Genomic DNA, 18734 nt, shown 5'->3' on the forward strand with positions numbered 1-18734 from the left:
CTATCTGCCAACATTTTACAAAGCATTTCATCTATCACAGCATGGTATCTCTCGCACACCCTATTACTAAATGGGCTTTCTGCAGCTGTATTCATGACTATTATGTTCATGTTCTCACACATATCCTAAAATTGATCGTTAGCAAATTCCGACCATTATCAGTGAGGAACTTTGCCGGTGGCCCTGGTCCTCCGGGTCCCTATCCTTTTGTCCATGATCTGTTCCACAATTATTTATCTTCTTTACTATGTATAATCGTCGACTGACTAAACCTCATTGCCCGGTCTACAAAATGTAAAATGAAAATGTTCTTTTCTTTATCCCACACCTTAAGATCCATAGTCACAACTTCGTTAAAAGTTGTCACTAAGGGCACACTCATTATGGATTGCGATGGTCTTCTAGATTTCTTCCATATATCACATCTATCGCTGATCTGTTTGGTATGTTTGGTGTATTATACCCCCATCCCTGAGAAAAATATTTAATCTTTGCGAAGACAGATGAGCAAATTGCCAATACAACTTTAACACAATGAACTTTTTTGTTTTCAGATTCCTGTTCTCTGATCCTAACTGTACTTCCTTAATTTCTTTACAAGAAACATTAGGATTTATTAACGGGACACAGTAGTGTCCAAATTGTGTAAATTGTAAGTCCACAGTTTTTCCAAATATGGTGGCCGTATTGGACTGTGGGAGGAAACCGGAGCACCCGGAGAAAACCCACACAGACACGGGGAGAATGTGCAGACTCCGCACAGACAGTGACCCAAGCCAGGAATCGAACCTGGGACCCTGGAGCTGTGAAGCGATTGTGCTATCCACAATGCTACCGTGCTAATAATCCATGCTAATAAAATTATTCCTTCCAGCGATTTTACAAGCAATTTAAGGGTATTATCATCCGAGATCCACCCGGTTCACCACGCCTGGCGAAAGCTAATGCGATCTTGCTAGGATCAAGAATATAAGGAGACAAAAAAGTCAGTGGAACCCCCGAAGATGGGCATAAATTTAGAATAAGCAAAGGAGAGCTAAAACGATAATAAAAAGAGAGAAAATAAACTCCCAAGGGCAAACTAATGGGGAATATAAAAAAAACTAACAATAAGAACTTCTTTAAATATATTAACAAGGAAGAGAGAGGCCATTTCCCTCAACAGTATTCAATTCAGTATACCTGTTTTTCAGGGGAAAAGCCACAGGACATCCTGCGGTGTGACCACCTCTCGATATATGCTATACACGATGTTCTCCACCTTGCAGGTGTTCCAATGTCTCCAGCTTCCTCTCCAGCTCTGAAACCCAGGCTCCCAGGAGCTGCAGCTGGAGACACTTCCTGAACACATGCTAGCCCTGGACACTGAAAATGTTCCCGGCTTCCCACATGGAGCACGAGGAGTACACCATGATTTTTGAACTCTCCTGCCATGACTTACCCCTTTAAATTAAACCTTTGGCAAATGCTTAATGTCAGATAATATCAATAACTGCAGTCTTTCCATGTCCTCGTTACTATAGAATACAGCCCTTACAAAATATAAACCACAAAAGACCATACAAACTATAAGTGATCAAAGCAGTAAATACTTAGCCGTCCTTACCGACTACTTACCAATCAGCTCCCTCCCTTGTAGCCTCTACTGCTGCAGCAGAGCAAGATCACTCTTTAATATCTACAAAGTTAAAAAGGAAATAAAAAAGCAAGAAGCACCACTTTCTCCTCTGCACCAAGTTCTCACTGTGCTCCAAATTCCTGATACCCACACACACTCAGGATGTGTTCTCTGCCACTGCTACTGTGAAAAGTTCACTGATTATAACAGTAAGATTTTTATTTCAGTCTTGTAAAGTTTGGTTTATGTGCAGATAGTGAGAACTGTTGCAAACTGCTTATTCTCTCTCCTGAATGCAGGATTAGTATAGGGTGTTACTCAGAAACCTTGTACAGAATCAGACATTATTCTGTAATCTCATTTGTAGTTATTTGAACCTGTTGTCAGTGATCTGCTCCCTAGCGAGACTTAGTTTTTAGCTCTGTCAGCTATCCTGCTAAATGAGGTTCTTCCCCAACTAAACTTTACTGAGATAAACAGTGTTTTGTTTTAAAGATTCTTTGTGCAGTTATGTTGCTGCAGTTACATAAAGAACAACAAAAGTTTGAAATTGAAAACCAAGATTATTCAGTCTGAAGATGATGTCATCATGCTTTACTAACTAGATTTAGTACATATCCCCTGTGGAAAAGAGATCAACCTATTCACTTGGTGTAGGTCATATCCATTCATTGTAAACATGACCACAATTAGTGATAAACATGAATAGATATGATAAACATGACCACAATTAATTCTAGGTATTAATTAACCTAGTGCAATTTAATGAATCAAAGGTGGGCTAGAGGAACTCAGCGGATTAAGAAAAGAAAATCTGTGGTCCTACGATCTGAGCATAAATTCCTAAGTCTGATCTCCTGCCAAGTAGCCTTTGGCACTCACTCTGCCAATTAGGGGAAGGCCATCTAAAGCACTGCAAGCCAATGCTTGTCGGGTTCATCTTGTGTTCCCAACTGCCAAATTGACAGAGGGTGCCAAGTTCATGGAGGACAAAGGAAAGCTCTGAATCAGGTTTTACATCGACATGAAAATTTTTCTTCAAATACCAAAGGATCATGGACATGATCTGAGTCTAGACTGACAAATGAGCCGCACTTTTTCTGAATGATAGGCCAGTACACCTAACCCTGATTACCATACCAGCTGCTGCTCGTTTCTGAGGCTGGAAATAAGAAAAGTACAATCCCCCAGTTGCATCGCTTCTTAAGGTGGGCAGAGGGTCTATCCCAGACAAGGCCGTGTAGAAATTGGCAGAGCAAACCAAGACTCCTGTTCTAATTTCCAGCTATTCAAGCAGAGTTATGGTTGTAGTCCAGGAAAAGGATTACCTATATTTTGCCTCAAGTAAGAAAAAAGATTATTTAAAATTAATTGTTCAAACTTCCTCTGCTGTTTTTTGTTGTAGATACCACATGTCCAATCTAACAGATGGTTGTTGGAGCCCTGTAAGGCCGTCTGTTTTCTTCACAACCAAAATGGATGGAACTGTTGACACCTGGGACTTGTTATTTAAACATAATGAACCAACACTCAGCATTAAGGTACTGTGATTGATTGTTCGAATCATTTACATTGCTGCAAAGTAACCCCACCCAACCTTTTTGGACAGTAAGGGGCAATTTAACATGGTCAATCCACCTAACCTGCACATCTTTGAACTGTGGGAGGAAACCGGAGCACCCGTAGGAAACCCACGCAGACACGGGGAGAATCTGCAGACTCTAAACAGACAGTGACCCAAGCCAGGAATCGAACCTGGGATTCTGGAGCTGTGAAGCAACTGTGCTAACCACTGTGCTACCGTGCCGCCCAAGTTATTGGAACCTCCAACTAGTGTGTGGGAAGGTTTACTCATAAATGATTGGCTGTTGTTAGGACAAGTGGCTGAGAAGAAATGTTGGGCTGTAACTTCCTCGGAGTGTCAATCAGTGATCGATTGCCACTCTGTGCCCACTTACCTGTGCCAAATTTTTTCCGTGCCTGTCTCGCTCGACCTTCTGACTCAGGACTGATTCGATGCATACATCGGGAGGGGGGATCAGACACCAAGGGAGGTTCAGACATCGGGGGAGGTGGGTGAGAGAGGTTGGGCGTGTTAAGAACCCCATTGATCTTACCTGCCAGAGTGTCGCAAACCACGAAGGATAACTTGAAACACTGGTTATCTATATTTGTTTGGGATAATATGAGCAACAATGTACAACCCAGTGAGGAAGCAGACCAGGCATTGGTCTGGTAAAAGCAAGGAAAAAAAACACAAAACACATGACAAAAGACTCATATACACTGTGACACTTAAGTATATTAACTAAACACACCATTTTATCTGAAGATACCTCTTGTTCCCAAAATATACCCACATTCACTGAGCTCGCTAAAACACCCCGGGTGGGATTCTCCGGTCGCCAACGCTGAAACCGCGTTCGGTAATCGGCCGGAGAATACCTGTTTTCATGATGCTCCGCCCCCACCAAAGCGGTGTACCCTGAGGCTCATCCCCTGATGCTCTGCCCCCGACCAGCCAAGTTCCCGACGGCGTCGGTCGCGTGTGGCATCATGCGTCGGGAACTCGGCATGACGGCTGCGGATTGGCCATTCTAAATTGCCTCTTAGTGTCCAAAAGGTAGGTGGGACTATGAATACCTCGGTAGGGTGCTCTTTCAGAGTCGGTGCAGACTCGATTGGCCAAATTGCCATCTTTTGCACTATAGGGATTCTATGATCATTTAAAATAAACATTTCCCCACACCAATCTTTGAGCCAGGCATTCAACTCTGAAATCGTATTTCCCCTGTGCCAATTTTCTCGAGCTCAGGTAATACTCCAGAGTATTTGCAACATTTTCTGTTTTAAATTCCGATTTCCAGTATCTGCAGTATTTTCCTTTTGTTTTGGCATGATCTAGTTTAGTTTATCCTCCTGGTAACCTGTTTATCAGTTTCAAATTCTTAGTAATTGTTGAACACCACAGTTAATGTAATTTTATTTTAATTTAACCACTGCTAGAGTCATTGTGAGGGATTTGTACAAAATACCATCCTCATTGGGAGGATGATCTCATGATGTGTGCATCAATGGTACAAGTGCAATATCTTGATTATCACTAGATAAATATAACTACCCTTTTCAAACACATCCATTACATATTTAGGTGCTTTTTATTTTAAAAAATGGTAGATTTACTTCCTAAATTTGGTTACCAAAGAATTGAACTATTTTATGCCACAAGAAATTGCGGCTTTTTTACTGTACAGTCTAATATGTTAAATTTCATGCCAATCTGTTACTACAATGAGCTCACAGGGATTATTCTATTTTGCAGTTTGCATCCAATGGCACTGTAATTCCAGGTCCCAAGTTGTCATCCTTTAATGAGTTTTGAATGCTTATTTTTTTAATAAGCGAAGTATTAGGTGACCTCATTTAATTTTTTTTGTTTCTCGCCAAATCTTTAAGGTGTTTTCCTTTATCCTTTGTGTCATCTGAATCCTGGCCGATCTTTTTGTTGGGAAGGCATGATAGTAACCTCTTATTAATGTTGTTTTTCAAGCTACATAAATGTGACCCAATATGGCACACTCTCTTACATTTTTCCTTCTGTTCCAGTAGGAAAGTGTCTTGTCACTGCACCCTCCTGACACGCAATCTGACCAAGAAGTTTCATTATATGGGGAAAGCACAAGCTGACTTGTTCCTGTCACTGTTTGTACAGTGAGATGGAACACTTTTACATTGCTTCACTGAACCATCTCTCACCACTGAGATACCCTATGTCACACTTGAGGAATTTTGCCAAGAGATCTGACAGGAAGTTTTCTGCGCAGTTAAATACAACAGGATTTTTTTTGCTTAAGAATGTGACTTTTTGATTGTCAAAGGATGTGTATGTTTGCATCTGAAGACCTAAGACTTCTGTACACCATTTTCTGTTACTGCCTATTTGGAGTGTAAGAGCATCAGCTGTTATTTTGTTCCCTGTGGGGAAGCACCTAGCATCTGCTTCATACTCATCATAGTGGTAGAATTAAGATCAGGAACTCGGCACGTGGAAACTAGTAAGCATGAATCTGAGTCCTGCCACTCAGTTGCCTTTACAGGGTTAAAGGATCAGATGTAAAGTTTCTTATTAGAACTACAATCTAAAAAAATGTCAAAGGTGCAGAAGGGACATTCAGCTGTCTGTACTTGTCTTTCTAGTACTTCAGCTCACTAACTTATTAGCAACACTTACAGCTCCTCTCATATCTTTGATGCCACATCCTTCCCTGCAGATTGTTGAAAGATTAATAAGCATGTGAAGATTTTTTTTCAAAGATGTGTTCTAAATTCAAATTGTAATCATTTGTTTTACCTTGAAGCAATATTCTGATTGACATTTCCTAATAATTTCTCCACCTACATGGGCCGGGATTCTCCCCTACCCAGCGGGGCGGGGGGTCGCGGCGGGAGAGGCCTTTGGCGCCACGCCAGCCGGGGCCAAAGGGACTTTGCCAGCCGGCGGAGGTCCGCGCATGCGCCGGAGCGTCAACGGCTGCTGACGTCATCCCCGTGCATGCGCAGGGGAGTGGGTCACTTCCGCGTCCGCCATTGTGAAGACAATGGCGAACACGAAAGGAAAAGAGTGCCCCTACGGCAGAGGCCCGCCCGCCAATCGGTGGGCCCCGATCACGGGCCAGGCCACCGTGGGGGCACCCCCCAGCGCCAGATCGCCCTGCACCCCCCCCCCCCAGGACACCGGAGCCCACTTGCGCCGTCTGGTCCCACTGGTAAAGTAGGTGGTTTGATTCCCGCCGGTGGGACCGGCATGACAGCAGCGGGACTTCGTCCCATCGCGGGCCGGCAAATCACCGGGGGTGGCCCGCCGACAGGCGTGGCGCAATTCCCGCCCCCGCCAAATCTCTGGTGCCGGAGACTTCGGGAGACGGTGGGGGCGGGATTCACGCCGGCCAATGGCGATTCTTCGACCCAGCGGGGGGTCGGAGAATCCTGCCCATGATATTTGTTTATGAAACTCTTAAGTATTAACGTTTGAACAACTCTATTGCAGTCTGCTTGTTAGTTTTTTGTTCTATTTCAATTATTATAAAATTGTTTTCATTCAACATAGTTATTGTGAGAATGTATTCGGCTGTCATGATAGCAATCTTGAAAGTTGTGACTTAGTCTTTTGTTGCATTTGGTGTTTGGCGTTGGTATGTTTCTATTTTTAAAGTGTCGTGATTATAATGAAAAATCCTGAATAAAGAACATTTTTCTTTCTGCACATCACAATTGGAATGTAATACTGACACTGAAGGATAGTTGGGTTTAGATACATTGCTAGTTAAAAAGGGGGAATCAGTATCCCCCTTCTTATTGTTACATGTTTCATTGACAATTTGCGAAATCTGGATTGTTTTCCTAAATACATTCTCTTTCCTTCCTCTCCCCATCTCACCCAACTAGGTGTGTGACGAACCTCTGTACAGTTTGCGTATCCAAGACAATGGACGATTACTGGCCTGTGGTTCCTACCTGGGCACAACAACCCTGCTTGAGTTCTCATCAGGTTTCTGTACTTATCAGAAAAATGAAAAAGCACTTGCAAATGCTGTAAGTGTTCTGAGTTAGAGAGTTTGATCACTATTGCTGTGGTCAGCCAGTTTTTACTGAGATATAGATTTGTATGCAAAATTGATGGACTTCATTGCATTTAAAATGATCTTGAAGTAAACTACAACTCTGAAGCCTATACTTCAGATCTTAACATGAGTGTAATTGCAGGTAATATTGCCAAATTACACAATTTTAACAAAACCTACAGTATGCTTGATAGTGAAATAATATTGATCAGATAAATATGAGATACTATGACAAAATTTAATATGGTCTACTTGAGAAGCTCTACAGTGAGACACGGTTAACGGTGTGCAAGTAAACAGGTTTGTTTTGCATGAAATATTTGAAGGAACAGAATCCCAATTTTGAATTAGATGCCCCTTTTCCTATTTATCGTTAAAGTAATAAATATACAATTCGGTCCCACTCATGGGCTAAACTCACTTTGGATTTCAAAAGTCACTGAAGTAACTGTCACTAATCTTTTTTTCTGTCGGCGATATCTTAGTCTAAAGTCCCACAGCCTCCCTCACTGTGTGGAAAATAATATGGGTAAGATCTTCTGGCTGTTCATAGCACTGGGATCTTTCAATCCTGCCGACATCACACCCCCGTCACAGATTTCCCATGGTGGGGTAGATTCAATGGGAAGTCCCATCGACAGCGGCGGGATGAGAAGATCCCACCACTGGCCAATGGCAGGCCTCCTCCCGCTGCCGAGAAACAGCCCCGGGGAGGAAGGAGAATCTCGCCCACTATCTGTGTTCCCCTGCATTTCATTCAGACTGTTATAGATTGCTTTCTTAAGAGAGAAGCCATGATGTGGAGATGCCGGCGTTGGACTGGGGTGAGCACAGTAAGAAGTCTTATAACACCAGGTTAAAGTCCATTCACCTGAGGAAGGAGCAGTGCTCCGAAAGCTAGTGTTTGAAACAAACATGTTGGACTTTAACCTGGTGTTGTAAGACTTCTTACTATACTTAACAGAGAAAAAAATTACGTCTTGACCCATGCCTCAACTCTTTACTGAGGAATGATACCAAGCTGCTGAACAACTATCAGTAATCCTGGCACCTAAGCTCCTCGCTTGGACTGTGCACTATCTGTGGGTGGCAGCTGTCTGGACTAGCTGGCTGAGAGGTAACAGCCAGAGCACTGGCAGAGTGGGAGCACATCCTGAGAGAGAACAGCAAATTTGTATCTCCTGTGGATGTACCTAAAACACATAGACTGCAGCAGCTTAAGAAAGCAGCTCACCACCACCTTCGAAAGTGTAATTAGGGATGGGCAACAAATGTTGGACTATCCAGCAGCGCCCACAGGATAAAAACAAATCACATATAAATATGGCATTTTTTGTTTTATTTTTAGATGTTTGAGAGGGAGACAAAACGGGAGAAGATTCTGGAAGCACGTCAACGTGAGATACGGGTAAAAGAGCGGGCTAAATCTGAGCAAGGAAAAGTGGTGGAACACAAAGATGAAGACGAGGAGGAAACTATTGAATTCAAAATTGAACAAGCTGAGACAGCGTTCTTTGAAACTATTGATCAAGAAAGACAGCGATTTGAGATGGAGGCAGAAAAAATGGATGAAAGGGTAAGAGGAAGGAGTTTGAGGTTTTTTTTTAACTTTTGGAAATGATAGTGATAACCTGTTTTTAATCTTAATGCCAAAAACTTTGAATGCTGCTGACGCCCATTTTCTGTTTTATTGGTGCCTCCCGTACGATTTTGTTATTCTGAGAATTAAAAAGCTAGCTAATGAAAGTCGCCTCTAATAATGTTCCTTTTGAACCTCTTAAGTGGCTAAATAGTACTTAATTGCCGAGTGGTAGACACCTGTGGAGAAATAGAATTAGATGAAATTACAGTGAGAAGTGAATTTGTAATGTCTGGGGTTTGTTTGAACAGATGTTGGTGCATCTACATTTGAATTTTATCAGCTAATAGATAAACACAGCTAATTCTCCTCATCCCAGGCTTGCATCTATAGAATGTGCCTGTTTCATGCATTACTTTTATCTACACTTAAAACTCACTTAAATCTGAAAGGCATTATTTTGTGTACAGTTACAATGAGAAAAGAATCAAACTTGAGATGCAGGCTTTCTATTTAGTTATCACAGTGCAAGAGGGACAGAGCACTTTCCCACCAGTTGTTGCTCTGCTTCACTTTTCCAATTCTGTAAGTAAAGTGAATAATTAAAAGTGTTCATGGGCTCGCTCATCTCTGGTAGAAGAAATGATGGGAGTTAAGATTCATTAAGCCAATTAAAAATTTCAGGTTTCACTCGCACCACGTTCCACAAATCTTGTTGGTATATTTTAAATTTGGTTCCCAGCTTCATATTCAGTTTGAGTTTTGTTATAACCCCCACAAGATCCATGGGGATGAGCCGATTGGTGTGCCCGTAGGGCTCGTGAAGTATGAGCTCCCCTGCTAAGGGGCGGAGGTACAACAGCGGGTTTATTAATTCCCCAAGATAAAAGTCGGCCCAGAAAAGAGCCGGCATCTCAGAATGGTCCCGGCTGGGACTTGGACTGTATTTCCTAGCTGTGAGTAGCAAATAAACTACTTTTGACTCATCTATTCAGATCTTCCCATTGACTACAATAATTTGAAAATGTTAAGGAATCTCAGTTAGCTTTCCTAACTCTATACCAATATCTCAACTGCTGGCCAATCGATGGAGCACACAATTATTAATGTACCGTGGAGCTATGTCCCATATGTATGAAGTTCTGCCTGAATTAGCAGATGGAGTCAGAATCAAAAATCCAACACCAAGCCCAACATATGGAAATGCACTTTATGGACCAACACTTGGTGGCTATTAGGAAGTTGTTTGCCTGACTTTCCGATCCTGCAGCTGAAGGCAGAAGTACAAATGAAGAATATAGCAGTGGGTGGTTTAAGAGAGAGATTGTGTAAATTATTTTATAGTATTGCAGTTATAGCAGCAATTTTCAATATGTTCATTATTGATTCTGTGGTCAAACCAGTTTCCATGTTAACGTGATTTATCAGTTATCTAATGTTTCCAAGATGCAAATAAATAGGGTTTTAATAAATTGGCAGTGTAATATGCCATGGTCATCATATTCATTCAGGACTATTAGCCCAAGGGCAAAATATGGAATAGGATCATCCTATAGGGCAGCACGGTAGCATTGTGGATAGCACAATTGCTTCACAGCTCCAGGGTCCCAGGTTCGATTCCCGGCTTGGGTCACAGTCTGTGCGGAGTCTGCACATCCTCCCCGTGTGTGCGTGGGTTTCCTCCGGGTGCTCCAGTTTCCTCCCACAGTCCAAAGATGTGCAGGTTAGGTGGATTGGCCATGATCAATTGCCCTTAGTGTCCAAAATTGCCCTTAGTGTTGGGTGGGGTTACTGGGTTATGGGGATAGGGTGGAGGTGTTGACCTCCGGTAGGATGCTCTTTCCAAGAGCCGGTGCAGACTCGATGGGCCGAGTGGCCTCCTTCTGCACTGTAAATTCTATGAAACTGGTTATTGGTGTTGGCTAACTGAGGACAAGATTTTACTATGACAATAAGTTGCATTTATATCACGTCTTTAACATTAAAATGCTACAAGGCAGATAGGTGTAATGAAATAGGCACAGAGCCAGCAAAGAAAAAAATAGGAGAGATAAGTGAAGTCTCCATGGCCGAGATGTATTTTCAGGATATTTTTAAAGATGGACCCAGAGGTGCAAATTGTAACCCCCAAAAACAGGTGGTTTTGGGCTGGATTAAAATGTTGAAACTCTCAAACCTGACTTCAACCCAAATCCAACGCAGCAACCTCTGGGTTCATTGGAAGCAGAATGGGATGTGGTGACCAAACCTCCCAAGAGGTTGGTTGATTGTTTAAATATTATAATGTCGCAGATTTCATTTCTCCTTTAAATTTTAGCCTGGCTGGCCAGGTATTCCAAACCTTGGGGATGATGTATCTCCAGTGCTCTTAACCTCATCCCCCTCCAAATTGTTTCCAGCCATAAAATTGATCCATTGCGCCTGATCTGGATCTCTTCTCCCGACCCTTCACTCCCCAGCTGAGTACTGAATCCGATTCCTTTTTTTAAATTTAGAGTACTCAATTCATTTTTTCCAATTAAGGGGCAATTTAGCGTGGCCAATCCACCTACCCTACACATCTTTGGGTTGTGGGGGCGAAACCCAATCAAACACAGGGAGAATGTGCAAACTCCACATGGACAGTGACCCAGGGCCAGGATCGAACCTGTGACCTCGGCGCCGTGAGGCAGCAGTGCTAAACACTGAGCCTCTTCTATAATTCCTGAACATAATACAGTGCCCCTACCAGCCTCCAAGTTAACATCTGGGTCTATTTTTCGAGATTTAGGAAAAGGGTTCCAAAGGGTAGCATTATGGTGGCAGAAGGCGTTAGCACTAGCAGTGTGTTAAACGAGTATGCTCAGAAAGCTGAAGTATGAAGATAGTAAGTTATGTCAGATTGTAAAATATTGCAGAAACAAGAGAAGCAAGGCTATGAAAGGATTCTCGACAAAAACAAGCATCTTGAATTGAATACACAGAGAAATTGAGAAAGAAATGTTGGTCTGTAGGAATGGCACTGATGGGTGAGCAAGATGTAGTAATGGGTAAGATATATGTGGCATCGGGTGCAATTTTTTCAGAGTGTCAGGCTCTGACTGAAACCAAGTGTGTAGCTCTCCCGATGCACAGCCAAGTTTTTGAGCTCCTCTGGAATACGAAATTCAGGGGGCGTGGCTTACACCATCACTGTGGTGTAGCGGGGCCTGATAGAGGCTTCAAGACTGGCTCCACAGTGTTAGAGGCATCCGTTAAAAAGGATGCCCTGATCAGCACAGAAAATAAGCCCCTCCCCACCCAAGGGCACAGGGAACCCTTCACACCCATACTCACCCCACCATCATCACCATTGGAGGATCTCAACCCCCCCCCCCCCCCACCTTACCACCACCACCATTAGCATTGGGGGCTCTCACCCCCCACCAGAAACATCAGCATTGGGCCAGAGAGGTGGGACAGTAGTAAGGAAGAAAGCTTGGGTTGCGGACCATAAAAGATAGTTTTGATCTTCATGCTGTGAGCTTGTTATTTATACAGTCCGACATATAGCATAGAGGAGATACACATACAGTTATTCAGAATTGATGTTGGAGAGCCTAGTAACCAGCTAACAGTTCCAGGGTACAATCATTAACTATTTATGGTGGCTAATGGGGTAAGTTGCAGAAAATGCCGGACCAACTTTACAAACATTTATCACTTCATAATGCTTCTTCGTCTAGTTTCCATGGTCCAGTTTACAAAATGGCACGGTACGCTTTTTCAGTCTGATTTTTTCAAAAGGCCGAAAAGAGCAATGAGCTGGTATGGCACCTGTGGGCAGATGTCTGAAAATGGTTTACTATGACTAGGCCAGGTGATAATCATTTAGTTAGACTGGCAGTGAAATTGCTCAAGCAAAAATAACCCCTCCATCTCTTTATACTTCTACATCAAATAATTTGTACTCTGATATACTTTTTGTAGAACCCTTGGGTGGGCGGGAGCAGAAATTCACACTTGAAGTCATTGGATGTTTGGCTGCCTCTCCAAATTTTCTGTCCGACCTGCGATGGATTCTGCCACAGACAGGACTGGAAAATCCCAATTTTAGGATTAAATTAGACTGTTGGTCTCATGAAAAATTACAAAGTATATTTATTTTCAAATCAAATTGTTTACAAAATTGTACTTTTTTTCTCTAGGAAAAGACGGCGTCAGAGGAGGAAGAGGAGGTGAGAGCAGCTTTTTGAATTTAATGAGTGTACTAAGGATTTGGTTATATTCTAAGTTGGTTCAGTTATTTAATGTAAAAATAACGCCAAATTCTCTGCCCCCCATCCTCCCCCCCCCCCCCCAACATGCCATTGAACCCATCGGTGGGGGCTTTGGACAATTCGGTTCACTGAGTTCTCTCTTGCGCAGATAGCATCCAACTGTTCAGCTCTGAATTTAAATTGAGTTTCAGACCAGTTGTTTAGCGAAAACAAAATTCCTAACTCTTCCTGCACCACTGTCTGGATTCCTAATCATCATTTGTTTGCTAACTATTAGAAGAATAAGTGTTTACCACAGACCAATGCTGAATATAAGAAATGAATTCCAGAAATGGGGCAAATATATAAAGCACGTCTTCAGCCACTTTTTCATTGTCATTTTATTTCAGTCCAGAGATGACACTCTAGATTTCTGTATACATCTAATGAGAACCTTTGCTTTTTTTTAGATGGATGACTATTAATCGGAAAATGCTACTGCAGTGTCAATTAAGTAAATGAATTAAATTTGCTTCACTATTGAAAGAACAGCCAGCATCCAGAAGATTAATATCCTGAAACTTAGTATTGACCTCTGGACATTAAATGCATCTATTTTCATATGACATTGATTTTATTCAATACATGGTTTACTTTGAATTTTTAAATAAAGGTTCAACATTTTATTTGTAGTGCTTTCATCTATGATGCATTGTAAAGATTTATTGAACAGCAACAAAGTCAATTTGTTGCAAAAACAAGCTTCCCTGAGTTGAAGAAGAGAGTGTGTGTCAAGACAAGAGAAGATAGCACAATTTATATTTCTTCTCCAATTTTGCTCCCAGAAGAACCATTCACTGTTAGCTTGGGACCGTTATTCCATGAGAGAATAGGTTTTCAAGGCCACACTTAAACAAGGCTGGCAGCTGATAGCAGTTGCAATGCTCTTGAATTTCAGAGCCTTTAACCTTGGTAAGCTCTACAACTAGAGTTAACATCATTATGAAACTAAGGGCAGGGTGTTCTGGCTGTTTCCCCTGGTGGGACTTCCTCTGGGAGTGTGGGTCAAAATCCCTTGCCATTGCAGCAAGGTAGGATTTAAATTCAACGAATAAACTGTTTGATATGCGATTTGTAATTCTGGGGAGAGGAATAAGTGACAAGGAACTATTTATTTTTATAATCTAAATTTAAGTTGCCTACACAAAAAATACTGTTGAGTCAATTGTGCTTTTAATCATTTGACGCAGTAAAAGATTTTTAAAACATTAAATGTTGTCATCCTTTCAACTAATAGCTGGTAATTCGAATTTCTCTTGAAAAGTTATCAATCTCTACGGAGGTCATAACACTGGATAGAAGAGCCCTGTGATTCACATTGCTGTGAAGATGAGGTTTGAGGCGGGAACGGACCATAAAAAGCCATTGTAGTATCAGCTTATAGCGGTTTCTTAAGATATCCCTGAACCTCACACAGGTTAGTCTGCAAGACTCGGAGAGAGTGCTGAAAGTTAGAGGCAGCTAGGCCTGCACCATAAGCAGTGAAAATGTTGGTTGCCATGAGAAACGTGGGAGGTAGGTCATGCCCAGATTGAATAGACGGTGCTTGTGAGGATTTCAACAAGAGTGGAAAATTTGCCTAGCATGTCTAGAGGGAGGAACTTTTAATTTGTCCCTCATTATTAGAGTCAGTTCAAGGAATATAAATTATTCAGCTGGAAAAAGAAAAGGGAAGCAAGCCATCAGGAGCCGAGGATAGCTTTGGACTAGTTATTGGAGAATGAAGTGTCCACTTAAAGGGGGATTTTTTTGTCATTTTAAAAGTTAAATGGATGTATTTTCTGTAGTTTAGGGTATGAGATGCCTACTGAATCGTATTTGGACACTTGCTTTAATTTGTTTACTGCAGTAAAAGTCTTAAACCTTAAAATTTTAATCATATGGATCTTCCAGTGACTCACTAGAAATTCAAATATCTTTCTAAAGATGTATTGATCTCACAGGGAGCATAACAAAAGAAAGTGTTAGCTCCTATCATTAGGTGACATTGATGTCAGTCCAGGTGCTAAATGATCTAATAACTATAACAGCCAGTTACAACATTTCAATACAAGTGCATTTAATTCTACTGAAGACACCAATGAGCTCACAAAGTCCATTACTGAGTCAGCAATTCTATCCTGCTTTCTGCCAGCTGTCTCACTCTAAACTTGACAATTTGCAACCTTGACATCCTGCTTGACCCTGAGATATGCTTCTGATGCCATATCTATCACATAGACCACCTATTGCCACCTCTGTAATATCAGCCTTATCCATCCCAGTTGCAGCCCAACTGCTGCTGAAACTCCGAGCGTGTTTTTTTTTAACCTCAGTGTCATCTACTCTGATGCTATCCTGGTTATTCTCCCATTACCACCCTCCAAAATTTGCCTGAAATGATCCAAAACTATGCTGCCAAAATTCCAGGTTATGTTAAACACTGTTCACTCATCACCCCTGCGCTTGCTGACCAATGTTGGCTTGTGGTACACTAATGGCTCAACTTCAACATTGTCATCCTCATGTTCAAATTTCCCTATAGCCTCACCCCACTCTTTGTAACCTCCAAAGCCCTACAACTCTTTGGGATCTCAGGATTCCTCCAACCTTGGTCTCTTGTACTTATAGCTAATCATTAGCAGTCATGCCTTGAGCCATATAAGCCTTAAGTTCTGAAATTTCTTTCCTAAACCTCGCCACCTTTTTACCTCTCTGAGAGACCTAGGCAATTGTGTTAAAATGAAGGACCAGTACTATGGGGGCAGTGCATGTGAATTCTTAAATAGACAAGAACATATTAAAAAGATACATGTTATAGCTTCCATAATGTTGAGTCGTCTCATGCTGATTAGTTATTAACCATGATGTACATCCACAATTCAGTAGTGCTTTTGTAACAACATTAAGCAATCTTCATCACTCTTCTATATCTATAAATCAGGTGAGTGAATCCAAACAAAATTAATTATAGTCTATTGATCTTGCGTAAACCCAATTTTAACCACTCCACCGTTGGCAGCATTGCTTTTAGTCCTAAACTCTGGAATTCCCTTCTTAAATGTATCTGCCTCTCTCTGTTTAAGACACTTCTTGAAATCACCTGTTTGATCCAAACATTTGGTCACCTACCTGTCCAGAAAATCCCTCCTGTGCCTGAATGTCACATTTTGCTCAATAAAGCTCTTGAGAAGTGCATTGGGACTTTTTATTGTAGATAATGGAGAATAAAACAGAGAGTACCGACCTAGTTATGTAAAATAGAGAGAGTGCCATGCTTGTCAGCTTTGCTATCTCCTCCATCTGATTCCTGCTTTTTCTGGTCTATTATTTCTTTGTTGCGTGGGACCCACCTAGTTTGCAATTCAGGTTTTGTAACTGGTCTGTTCAGCCCCATTCACTGGATTACTCTTGCCATTAGTATTGATTGAATCCTAAATTTGTCTGTGTTCAGCCCTAATCCCTATGGAAATGGGCACAGAGCATTTTACTTGTTATGGCTCAGATCTAATTTTGAAAAACTCATGCAGAATCATTCAAGGTGGTTAAAAATCAAAGCATTTATCTCCTGGTTATAAATGAAAGCAGGTTATTGATTGCTTATACAGTTGATGATCATAGTGAACAGAAAAACTGGAGAAAAATATTATAACAATCGCAGCCAGGCCCAGTGTGGTGATATGCATGTACACATCAATGTAAATAGTTGTCTATCAGTGCACAAAGTTATCGGCATGACCTCCGACCAGCAGGTGGCGTTAGAGATCCATCACCTGATTGGGGACACTGACCAGCTGATAGTAAGTCGTACAAGAAGATAGTCACACTTGGAGTAGCTCCAGGAGAATTCACTGAATTCGTTTAGTAGCCATCGTCTGCATTATAGTTTATTAGTTATCTTTTCCACATGCTTGCTAATAAATCATCTTTATAGTTAAACAGCCCTATGTTCTGTGTACACCATTGCAACGCTAATATCACAGAACACAACAACCATAAAATGACAACAGGGAAGAGGAATCCTTAAACATGTTTCCAAAGGATATTCAAATGCTCCTCCTAAACACCCTGGTCGTGCAAAGCCTAAAACAATTGCCCTTCTGTTAGTACATGTGATTACACATGTCATTTCAGGGAATACTAAAATACTGAATTTTTAAAATCACTTAATTAATTGTTGTATTGTTGGAACTCTCTTCCACAAAAGACAATTGATGCTAGTTCAATTAACTAATTGAGTGGCAAACAGACTCGAGGGACTAAATAGCCTTCGATAAATGCATATTGCTGATGTTGATAATTTAAAGCCATGATGTGGAGATGCCGGCGTTGGACTGCGGTGAGCACAGTAAGAATCATTCACCTGAGGAAGAAGCAGTGCTCCGAAAGCTAGTGATTCAAACAAACCTGTTGGACTTTAACCTGGTGTTGTAAAAGTTCTTACTTGATAATTTAAAGTCACGTAACTTGAGTGTACAGTTGTAAAAAATCCTGAGTTGCTGTTTCATTCAAACTGCTTGATTGGAAAATTAAGGGCGGTATTCTCCCCCCCCCCCAAAACGCCGGATGGGAGAATCGCGCCACGCCGTCTCGAGCCCGCACATGATTCTCCCACCCCCCCCCCCCCCCCCCCGAAACCAGTGCCACGCGAATCGCGCCGGGCCGCTCAGAGAATCGCCGCAAACTGCGAGCGACGATTCTCCGGCCCGCATGGGCCAAGCGGCCGCTCCGACACGACAGGGTCCCGCCGGCTGGAACTCTGCGGGAACGCTCGGGGGACGGCCTGTGGGGGGGGGCTCCTTCACCGGGGGGGATGCCTCCGAAGGAGTCTGGGCCGCGATCGGGGCCCACCGATTGGTGGGCCGGCCCCTCCCCCCCAGGCCTACATTCTACTGCGGCCGGCCCTTGAACACCCACGCCATATTGCGTCGGGGCCGACGCGCATAAGAAGTTCCCCGCACATGCGCAGGATGGCACGGCCCAACTGCGCATGCGCAGGTTTAGCTGCCCCAACTGCGCATGCGCGGGTTGGCGAGGCGCCCATTTGGCGCCGCGTAGGGACATTGGAGTGGCGTAAACCACTCCAGCGCAGTGCTGGCCCCCTGTGGGGGCCAGAATAGGTCGTGCCCTGGGCCTGTTCGCGCCGTCGTGAAACGCGACGACGGCGCGGGCACTTGGTCCGTGGAGCGGAGAATCGTTCCCATTATTGGGAATAAAAAAACACTCAACTGACACTTGAGACACTTCATAAAAGGTGGCTCAGTAGAATATTTTGTTGTATAATGCTGCTTTGAACACATTGGAACATTTAATCACATTAAACGTGCTATATAAATATAAGTTGTTGTTCTTCATGAATCCACCTAAAGGCACTCAATGTTTCTTTAGACACTTCGTTATCCTATTTGCTCTGTAAGTTTTAATATCAGCAAAACTGCCATTCCTCCAAGGAGTGATAATTCAACAAAGGGAAATTGAAATACTCACTCGTCACTTTTGCACTTTTGCTGCTGCAGCATTCTTAAACTATTGGAAAGGTCATAGTGACATTTGATATGCTCATGCCAACTGAATAAACAATATCCACCCTAGTTTTGAGAGATTATCAGTTTATCCTCATGAATTCCAGTCTTTTTTCCAGTCGTTTTCAATGGACTTTG

At 42.4% G+C, this 18734-nt stretch overlaps 1 protein-coding gene across 1 annotated transcript in view; it reads left to right on the forward strand.

Moving 5' to 3' along the window:
* The window catches only part of dnai2b (dynein, axonemal, intermediate chain 2b), a 94544-nt gene extending 80823 nt beyond the window's left edge, over positions 1 to 13721 (forward strand). The window contains exons 10-14 of the mRNA XM_038778068.1: positions 3024 to 3159; positions 7064 to 7210; positions 8588 to 8815; positions 12985 to 13014; positions 13506 to 13721. Of these exons, the coding sequence (XP_038633996.1) occupies positions 3024 to 3159; positions 7064 to 7210; positions 8588 to 8815; positions 12985 to 13014; positions 13506 to 13520 (556 nt within the window). The 3' untranslated portion in view covers positions 13521 to 13721. The remainder of the gene's footprint in view (positions 1 to 3023; positions 3160 to 7063; positions 7211 to 8587; positions 8816 to 12984; positions 13015 to 13505) is intronic.
* Positions 13722 to 18734: the final 5013 nt, after the last annotated feature.

The sequence above is a fragment of the Scyliorhinus canicula genome, chromosome 18 (genome assembly GCF_902713615.1).
Source record: "Scyliorhinus canicula chromosome 18, sScyCan1.1, whole genome shotgun sequence".
NCBI classification, from domain to species: Eukaryota; Metazoa; Chordata; class Chondrichthyes; order Carcharhiniformes; family Scyliorhinidae; genus Scyliorhinus; species Scyliorhinus canicula.